At 43.4% G+C, this 10,759-nt stretch overlaps 1 protein-coding gene across 3 annotated transcripts in view; it reads right to left on the reverse strand.

The window, feature by feature from the left end:
• LOC107220827 (agrin-like) overlaps positions 1 to 10,158 on the reverse strand; it is a 290,468-nt gene extending 280,310 nt beyond the window's left edge. For all 3 annotated transcript variants that reach the window (XM_046738744.1, XM_046738743.1, XM_046738742.1), the window contains exon 1: positions 8,586 to 10,158. In XM_046738744.1, coding sequence (XP_046594700.1) covers positions 8,586 to 9,021 — 436 coding nt within the window. In that variant the 5' untranslated portion in view covers positions 9,022 to 10,158. The remainder of the gene's footprint in view (positions 1 to 8,585) is intronic.
• Positions 10,159 to 10,759: the final 601 nt, after the last annotated feature.

Raw genomic sequence — 10,759 nt, forward strand, 5'->3', positions numbered from 1 at the left:
GTTTTAATTTGAATTTGTAACATGGACCAAGATTCCATTCCTGCCTTATATGAACCTACCATTCGCCCGCTTGCCCCCGAAGGTTTAGCCGCTGCCCCGCGTTCCGCAGCGATTTATCCTGCACAAGGCAAAGGCTGATCCTCAAGCCATGGTCCGGCCTTTAACTAGCTAGATATTTTACTTTTGATATAACGTAAGACACTGAGTTTCGGCCCGCTGACCGAACGCGCCTCAATGCAGCTACAGACGTTCGTCTACCAAAATTCACGGCTCCAAAGCCGCGCAAAATATACAGAACTTGAACTCCCGAGAAAAACCTTCTTTTCGGGTTTTAAAATATCCGAGTCTCTGATCTTTTCACGGTCAACTTTCTTCTATTGAAGATATTACGTAACTATTTAGGATGAGAGATACAGATATGATGCAATATTTTACAACTGCAGAATAATTTCCACTGTGCGTGTAGGCCTACTTTGAATCGTGGCCATTTTGCATCGTTACGATAATATTTAAAATAGTTCGAAATTTGAAAAGAAACTTTGTTTTCAACTGATCAAAGAAAATGCTTCGAACGTGTTTGTGAGTAAAAAAAAACTTCTCGCGTCGCGAAATTGAGAATTCTTGGTTACAGATGGAAAAAAATCACATGCCAGATTCAACGTGTTTTCTCCTCGAACACTGTGCATTGATCAAGAACAGACTCGGAGTAAATGTTTCCAGATAGCCAAATAAGGTTTCCATTACTTTTAGGATGAGCGCAGTTCGATTTTTCTTTCAGTTTTTCGAGAATTCTTAAATTGAGTGGTTCCAAAGTGAATCACGCCGAGAGTAGAACTAATGCAGCTGTTCGCGTGCACGGAAAGCGGTCGCATTGTGAGTCAATGGGATAAAAAAGAAGGTCTTCAAGTTACCGGAGCACGGCGAGCTCGAAATCAGCTGAGAAGTAAAAATGTTACATCTTGATTACGGGCTGAAAACCCCTGGCTAATGTCGCGTGTAAACTACTTTTATTAGGAGGTTAAGAATTTTAATTTCCCGAAAATAGAAACTGGTTTTCTTCCTCTGTCACAAGTGTGTGTAACGATCTCCGAGAGCCGGGCCTATCCGCACCATAATGTGGCCCCAAAACCGTCCACCCACCTCACGTGCCTCTTGTACATGCTTGTCTCACACCAATGCGGATCTGACCCCGCGAAGATCCACGTCTGAGGATCCTCGTGTCGTGGGCGAGTTGTTTTCACGTTATAAGAAAGGAAGAAAAATAAGAAAAAAAAAAACACCACGACAAATTTAATATCTCCGATGCTCGCTGCGATGCGATGGACGCGTGTCTTCGGTCGATCGGCGTCACCGCTTGAATTTCGACACTGGATGGATCGACGCAGCGGCGACGTAAAAAAAAAAATCCCCCTCGAACAAAACGGCGTTTTCTTTTTCTTTCAATTTTAGAATCATCTGGTACACCGATTGTGAGTAGAAATTCTTATGTCGACTGTACACTGACGGTTCCAGATTTATAGCTGATGAAAACTTCTTCAATTACAGTGTACGTCGAACTAAGGTTTTACTATCGTTTGTCCATTTACGTAGAGTTTCACAATAAATATGTTGAAACTAAACGAACTTTGTAAAATCAACATTGTTTTGTAACATATTGAATGACTTTCGACGGTATAAAATCTTTTTTAACGATACAAACTATTTCACTCACGCCACATTACACAAGTGGGTATAAAATTTTCTCTCTCTCTGTAAATGAAATTAGGAAAATCATTCCGCCCAGAGCCCATAATTTTCAGAATTGACCTTATCAAATAAAAAATTGCAGGAACTCAATTTCGATTTCAAATTATAGTAGTAAAAAATAAAAAAAAAATTTTCAACAATGCAAAACAGACGATCGTATATTTTTATCAGTATTTATTTAGCAGATCAAATTGTCGGATCTTCTCCGATCTTTTTTCGACTTCATCGAGGCTCGCCGGTTCCGACGTCTCACTTCCGATGCGGCCCGTGTTCAAGATCGTTGACTTTTCGAAAGGGGAATTTCAACGCGGTGCACTCCTCACGAGTACGGCTAGCCTGCAGGATTTTCCTTGCATCCGAGTCTTTATTCGGATGAAACGGGCAGAGTAATTCCTCGCCTAGCGGGGGCCCGAGGAAGATAACCTCGCCCCGTCTCGTACAAACTCCATCCGAGGACGATAACTTTCGGCCGTTATGCCTGCCTACTCCCGCTCTTTCCGGCTCTAAACCACGCGAGTTGCTCAATCCAATCTGAATCACCTATCCTCTCTACCTCGTCTTGCCTGATATGCATATATTTCTATTAACCGTCGTCGGCCAGATCGTTCAGATAAGGATTCATTTACTCTCACCATTTTTACAAGACTCAGAGCGGGAGACTCGCTTGTCCATCGGCTACAATATGCCACGCGATACGATGCTCACGGGCTTTTAACGCTGTAGCTTAAATGCGCATTACACGTCTTCGCTCGGCATATGAAATGGAAAAGTGGCAATTCTCGGTTGTAGTTTTAAAAGATTGGATGCTCTTTACAGTCCCTAATTCCACTCCGGATGACTGCGGATTGAACATACTCGAGTCGCCCGATTCCTTCAAAAGCGATTTCTCATTGCATCGATCCGGCCAGGTCAGACACGTTGTGTCTAGGTTGAAAATTCTTCTTCGTGAACGGTATTTTTTTCTATCCTCTCCTCTGAGTTATTGAGAATGAAAAGAAAATTTTTACGAATCGTCCTAAGCTTATATTACAGCTGAAGAATTATTAAGCCCTGAATAGAATTTACAGCGAAGTTTTACCCAAATATTCATCTAACACGCTATAATCGAATGAAATTAATTTTATGACGTTATTGCAATGAATACCAAACATTTTTTTTTCAACCAACAATAATCACAAGGAATATACTTCCGAATTATCCGTAGACAAGTAGATAAATACTTTATAACGTGGTTGATGCAAATTTTTTTCTCATTGTTAGTGCATGGGGTGAAATATTCGTAAGAATGCAACCTTCCGAAGCGATTGTAGTTGGGCCGCAAAGCTAATATCGGCATGCGAGTCAGGTGCGAGAAAAATTCAAGGGTCCCCATCAAGCAGGGGGACTACTTTAATTCGCTTTTCGAGGGGCTGTAATTGAAAGTTGTTACGCTCCGTATTTTACGACTTTGTCCCCGAGGCATGCAAAACTCAGCTTTTAAAGTCCACCGCGAGGCGTTTAAGGGGGGCAGAAGCCGATTATCAACGGTAAAAAAACACGTGTCCCCCCTTCGTTCGGCTAATTAAGACCGACTAAATTCGTCAAAATTATAACAGCATGGTAGCGATTCCGCAAGATGCAGCTGCGTAGCGCGAATCTTGATATTAAAACGCGGATTAATTGCAATAACGGATTGAAATAAATAAACCTCGACCAATTACGTGCGTATACAATAAATATATACGATGCGTCGAAGGATTCTCCCAATTATCGCAAACTTTATACCGCATACTTACGACCAGAGGAAATTTGTTTCGCGCGGTGAAAAAGCTGATCACGGGGTCGTCAATCCTGTACGAATTTATTCCCATGGTTTCTTAAGCCGGCAGTAAAATAGAAACACGTTTGTCGCATTTGGCTTGATTTTCAATTAACATAAGTCGGGATTTCATTCGGCACGAGCCGCTGCTCTTTTCGTAGAAGCGAGCGGATGAAAGTAAAAAGAAAAAGGCATCCATCCGACAGCGGACTAATTGAGAGAAAAAAAGTTTTAAGATACAGATAGGTGCAATAAAAGTGGTCACGAACTCGAAACGCAAAAGCCGAAAACAAAACAGCCCCTGAAATACGGTGAAACCATTTACCGAAAATATTTAGAAAGCTAATAAATTGGGCCCGACGGTATCGGCGAGGATGGGACTGACCGAAGCTCGGACAGGTCGTCCGGCTCGATAACGCGATTGGGGCTCGGGTCGTCAAAATAAATGAGCTGCAGCAACCAGTTCGGAACAAATTGGACGAGAGATGATCCTTCGGTCGCATATCTCGGAACCAACCCCGGGGGCAAATTTTGTCCGTAAGTAATGTGGAGCGATGCGATGCTGGCTGGCCAGCTGCGGCGAAAAGCTTCAGGCACGGATAGGAAAAGCTCTCGGTTATAGCGCCAGCTGCCGTAGCAAAAAGGGCGACGGTGTAACGGAAGCGCAACGCAACGCAACGCAACGCAAGGCAACGCGACGCGACGACGAGGCGTCTTCGATTTTCCACCGTCAAACTCTCTTCCTTTTTCTCCGAATATTTTTGGATTTTCATCGCGTCGAAATAGCCACCTGACTCACGACGCTGTTCTATTCTCTTGGTAAGCTCGCTGATGGCGCTCCGGCTGAACGGGTGTTAAAAGCTTTTATTGACGAAGCTCGCGACGCGACGTTGAATCCGAACCGGATGCGAGATTCCCGCTCGATCCTCGTAGCTATCCGGAAAGTCGTAATCGAATTCTAAATACCCACTTTCGACGCCCATAACCATTCTTTCTTGACGCTCTGCACCCGGTTTCTTGCACACGAAGACCAATTTTTTTCTTCTTTTATCCCAGAACGCCGATCCAACACGTCACGGAAACCTCGGCTTCAAACGCTTAAACTCGGATTACTCGATTCCACTTGACACTTGTCTCACTTAAAAAAAAAGGCTAGAATTTCGTTGGAAAAAACTAGGATATTTTGTATATTTTACACACAGAAAAAAAAAAAAAAAAAAAAACGATGAGTTGAAGATCCCACGACAAGATTGATTAACCCGTAACAAATTATACCGAAGAAATCTTAAACCGAACTAGAAAATCCGAGTGTTAAGAAAAAAAATTCAACGTTTTTCTAAGAATATCCGAATTTTTTTAGTGAAATTTTCACAGATAGTGACGTGAAGAGACGCTACATACGCTCGCAATTTCAAGCCTGTAATGACTGGCACAATATTATCTCTGACTTTCCAATACTTCAATGACAATATTGACCGGTAAAACCAAGCTGCATGATTTCACATTCTCCTTAGCGGTTGCACAGTGCAAATCCCTGCAGCGATAAGCGGTGAAAGAGACGGAATAATAGCGATTGAAATGTGAAATCAATTCCCTTGAGGTCTTCGGCAATTAATCTTATTTTCAATCAAACGAATGCAACGCGAACGCGACGACTTGCCAAACATCAGCCGTCGTATCGACGGCACTTTTTCACTCCTTCGCTCCCCTGCAGTCTTGGCTAATATGCTCAACCGAACTCTGAAGCCGTGCCAAAACGTGCCGTGAATAAAATATGCCACGCTCTACGCGGAATTGATACCGCGAAGTAAGGGGAGATAAAAAAATGGTTCCCTCGACGTTGAAGAACATTACAAGATTTCGCAACGTGTCTGATTAGTCGCGATGAAATCGATTCGATTCGTCGAGTATTTCTCAATTTATTCAACAAGTATTTGTGTAAAATGCCGGGAAAATTCTTCGAGTATTCCGAATGAGTAGCCTGAGATCGCATTGCACCGTAAAGATGGCAAAATAAATTGATGTAACTTTTTCTTATTTTACGTAAGTTTTGATTTATTGTATTCGTGCGGGCATTCCAATGAAAAACGAGGAGCTTTTTCGACTGTGGGTCAACTGTGGGTCTCGAATTCGATCCAATGATCGTTACGAAAGAGTTCAGCTATTTAGAATTCATAAAGTTTGATCGATAAAATGGTGAATGGTAAATCGTCATTGAAACTCATTACGATAGTCGAGAAACTTTTTTTACAATCTTGTCTTGGATCCTGATCGATATCTGATTCGATATATTCTGACGACGTAGTAAACTGCGAAATTTACGCCGTTGATATTCAGCACATTTTGTGAATCGGATTTCCAGTTTGGCGAGTGCGAATATTCGCTGCTTGACACGAGCATGCGGAAAATAAAGGAATGGAGAATAAAAACGAGAAGCCAAAAAAGGTGGTGAATAGTTGGCACACCTGGCGATAGGTATGTGGATAGGTGGGGCGTGGTGAAGTTGGTACAGACGGACAACTGCTGGCAGAAAACGCGTAGGTCGAACTGTATTATTCCGGTCTTGTTGCGTTCCGTCCGTTCAGCCGCCGCCGGAGAAATGCGGCGCGTTGCCTGTCGTGTATTGAAAAGTGCGTCAAGTGACGCGATGTGCGTGGGAAGTTCACGTATAACCGCAATGTGCATATAATATAACCATGCATGCATGGGGTACCAGGTGTAGTGACGCGGCACCGACATCGGCAAAAAACCAGAAATGTCGATCGACAGAAGGACCGGAATATCCAATTTTCATTGATGCGAAAAACTGGTTCGTCAAATCTTTAAATGCGGAAAGTCCAAGTATAGAAAATTGTAAATATAGGAAATTTAAAACGTAAAACGAGAAACTCGAGTGAGAGAATCGAAACTGTCAACATTTTTAAGTTCCTATAAATTGAGTTTTCGCTTTTTTAAAAATTCGGTATCGTGCCCTTCAATTTTTTTATCTTTCTATATTTTTAGCCCGCAGCCGTCGCCGATGAATTTTACCTCGTGCTTCCGCAAGCTCGCTCGCCCAATTCAATAATACACTTAAGTATATCACATAATAGATTTCACAATTACTCGGCTACAAATTCTGATTTACGTTTTCAATTTTTACGACGGCCTGTCAGGAACTGCTTATAATAATATTAATTCAACGTCGAGCAAGTTCCTCTTTTTTCAACGCGTTACGTTGCTCGCACATATGTCGAGGATGTTTCGGTCACACTTACAACTTTTTTCGCAGGCCATCTGCTCTCATCGCGTTTAATACTTTTATGCTTGTTTATCTTTTCCTATTATTTCCTTTTTCTTTTCTTACTACTTTTTTTGTCTTAGCAACTTTACGAGACACGCGTACAATGTTATTTTCTATCTTAGGTATATACCGTTGCACAAGACAGCTGGAATTATACATCAGATACAGTTGTCAGTCAATCATTATCTCACGTTGTTTGGTTACGTATATGCTAATTCTTCTGCCACCTTTAGTTCCCATTTTTAAATAACAGTTCTGATTTCCTACAAGATATGCATTCGTAACTTGTGCGTAATCTTTGCTATGGTAGATTTTTTTCAGCGTTCAAGCAATTGGTATTAATCTGCTAATTTGTAGAACTTCTATTGAACAACCTATAATTTATACATCGTGTACTTGTATATATGTATAATATTTTGCTAGTAATAAACATCTGTCATAATTATTATTCAATTAAGTGGTAAAAAGTATACGTATGTATAAATTTGTATTCATGACAAAAGGGAAACTCTGATAGACGATTTTCTACCTACTTCCAGGTATTCATTTCGACTATTTTCTTATCGCGTCGAATCTTTGAGTCACTCGACCCAATTCTTGGTTCCTGAAAATTGCAAGAAAGAAAAAACTACGCCAATCGAACCGATTTTCGAGGTCTTTAAAAATTTCAACCAATTTGGAAATACGCTATAGACCGAATCACGTCGCACGCTGCAGCAACCTTCACACCGTTAATTTTGCAAGAGAAAAAAATTGCGCACAGTCCGACGTCGTTGCGTTGAATGATTCGATACGTATACCTATAAAAGATAAGAATGTAGCCAGAATAGATAATGCGTAGATATGTTATATAAGTGATTCCTTCGTTGGAAATAATCGGCCGAATTGATAAATATGACTTTCCGTTATCTCGTCTTATTACGCACTTCTGAGATCCCGCGATGGTAGCAGCCATGCACGGCTGCCGCAGCTTCGGCTCGAGACGATAAATTTATTACCGTGCGGCGCGTGGACCAAACGACTTTACCTACACACACACACACACACACACGTATACGCGACGTGCGAGTACACATATGAGTACCTGTGCTGTACCTGCGCCATGTTCACGTGCCTAACGCGCAGGGTGCAACAAAGTATGCGTTGTCATAAATGCGTAGAGCTATTACAGAGGTAGAACGCACCTAGCTAATATTCAGCTTTACGATTAGCCGAGCAGCAGTTCTTTGCCGCGTGTCAATTATACGCATCGATCGAAGAAGATATAATAATGCGAAAATGTTTCGCTGATGTTGATTACTTGTAATAGTAACGAATAAAGATGATTTTCATTAGAAACGAGATTAGCACTTGCGGTGAAATTGATTTGCAGCAGCGTGCTGCTATCGCTTTCGAAGAAATCTGCCCATGCTTCGGAAATTGTTCGATACCGCGTTACTCAAAGTCTGTACGAACAGAGCGTTGGTTATAATGATCCGTGCGGTTTATTGGTTGAAAAAAGAACAACTCGTAAAAATTACCGAATCGTATCAATGCAGCTTTCAATTCACTTCCGCGCCGTGGCTATGAAGATAAATGCGCAACGTCAGTTTGAGAAATGTTCTTTCGTATACTTAAGCGACTTAACGATGAAGACGAGTCTTCACACGGTTTTCGCTGAAATTCAGAAGGGGTGAACGAGGATCATTGGGTCTTTGAAAATCCGTTCAGATAACGCAAATGATACCGATGTCATTGAAACGAAGCCTCGCAGCTTACCTCTGACCGCAGCGTTGAGACGATCCAGATTGGAGATAGTCAGTGGAACGGGTCCAAAGCGCATTAAGACCCTGCCCCGAGATCCATCTTGACGATCCGCTCTTACGCCCAAGAATATGCCGGTGTAGCTCCTGCGTACGTAAGCGCCGCAGGTGCTGTTGACGGTCAAGTCGACGGTGGAGTTAAGGACGCCCTTGATGGCCCGTTTGACCCTGACGTGTAGCTGGCCGTTTCTGAGCTCCTTAATTTTCCCAGTGAAAATGAAATCCGAGTTGTGAACCTCGTGCAAGAAGCTCGTATCGTTCTTGATCGCGTTAGTCAAATTCACCCGACACTCGAGGAGTTCCTTGGTCGTCAGTCTTCCCAGGACGAGACTCGACGCCGAGACGAGGAGCAGCATCGGCAGGAGGAAAACGCGGACCTTGAACCCGTCCATCTTATCCAAGATCCGGGCGGGTCACATGGGTGGGATTAATTAATTCCCGTCAAAATCCCCGAAAGCTCCGAGCTTTCGAGCCCTTTTCAGACCCTTCTCGCCTCTTCGAGGCACCGTGCGTTTCACGGCGTTATGCAACAGGTTGGCGCCGACGTCCCACGCGAGTTTTAGCGCGACCACGGGTTAACAGTTCTTCAACTAAGATCCCGTCTCGGGAACCGCCGTTCGGAGATGTTGCTGGTATCTTCGGTTAATTAATGAGGAAGGTAGCGCGCTGCTGCGTCGTCTTTTCCTACGAACTATCGCTATTTTTACATCTACAACAGAGAGCTGGCTACAGGAGAGAGAGAGAGAGCTCAAGTTTTAGACCCTGGGTACTCAACACTGACGTGAAACAACCGAGGATGATTTTTTATTACCAAGGTACAAATTTCTTTTTTCCATCCAGCTTCCTCAACTCGGACCATAAACACCGTTCATTCTCATTGTTGTAATTTTTTTTTTTTTTTTTTAATACACTTGGGTGGGTTCTTCCGAGGTGTGAACGTTTACGTATTCGATAAACGCAGAAATTTATTTTCAATCACTGTGTTCAAAGTTAAGACCGTTAATCAGGAAAAAATTGGGACTCTTCAACGTTGATTACGAAAAAAAAAAAGAAAAATCATTACAGCAGAACCGAAGACGAATAATAAGAACTGTGTTTTTCGTCACGAATAAATTATCGATACCACTAAAATCACACAACACATTAACTAACAGATAGTTTATTTCACATCAACGATCTGAAAACTAGTCACATAATATGTAAATACATACACGACACTGATTGATAGTAACGCTAAATCCATTACAGAATGAGAACAGCATTGCAAGTTTCCGTCTGGGTCACTGAACTGGTGGGTGGAGATTAAGAATCACTGATTCACGCTGGGTTGTTTTGAATTTGGCGGTACTCCGAGGGCGCGAAATTCAAACTCTGAGGCGCGAAATTCAAACTCCCAAGAGACAACTCGGATCGGAGATGTTCGAGTGTCAAAGAGCTAGGCGATTAGCCTAGACAAGCGCGTTCTCCGAGGTTGAGCGAGCTGAGTGAGCGATGGTGGTTGGTGGCTGGTCGCGTGGAGGCACGCGCTGAACTGAGGGCGAAGCGTGGACCCTGCATCTACGTTCCAGCGTAGGCGGTAGTGGCATAGGATCCGGCGTGGCGTACGCGGCGACGAGGACAAGGAGGAGGCGACGGAGGTGGAGGTGGAGGTGGAGGTGGAGGTGGAGGTGGAGGTGGAGGTGGAGGTGCGGAGAGAAAGAAGAGAGGACTCCCGCTCCCCGGAGTCGCCACGCGGCCGCCGGACACACCTATGCGTGTAACGGGTGTCACCTTCGTCACAGCTGATCCAATCTGGGTGCCGTGTATCCGATATCGGTTACCTATTAATCCCCCGCCCTCGCCATCTCCATCGGCCCCCCTTCCCCCCGAGCAGAGCTTACGCTTCGCGCTTATCAAGATTTCCACTTTTGGTCCTCAAAATTTACCCACCTCGTAACTCGATACCCTCCGTCGCATCGTATTGTCTGTGTATACTCTATCGATTACCCCGACTCTAATCCCGGACCGATTTATACCTCGGCGAGGTTTCGAAATCCACAATTATCGAAAACTCGGATGAGAACGAGACCTTTTTGGGATTTATGGACACCGAGAGGAGACACGTTCAATTGTACGGCTTTCTTCGTCCGG

Source organism: Neodiprion lecontei, chromosome 4 (assembly GCF_021901455.1).
Source record: "Neodiprion lecontei isolate iyNeoLeco1 chromosome 4, iyNeoLeco1.1, whole genome shotgun sequence".
Lineage (NCBI taxonomy): Eukaryota > Metazoa > Arthropoda > Insecta > Hymenoptera > Diprionidae > Neodiprion > Neodiprion lecontei.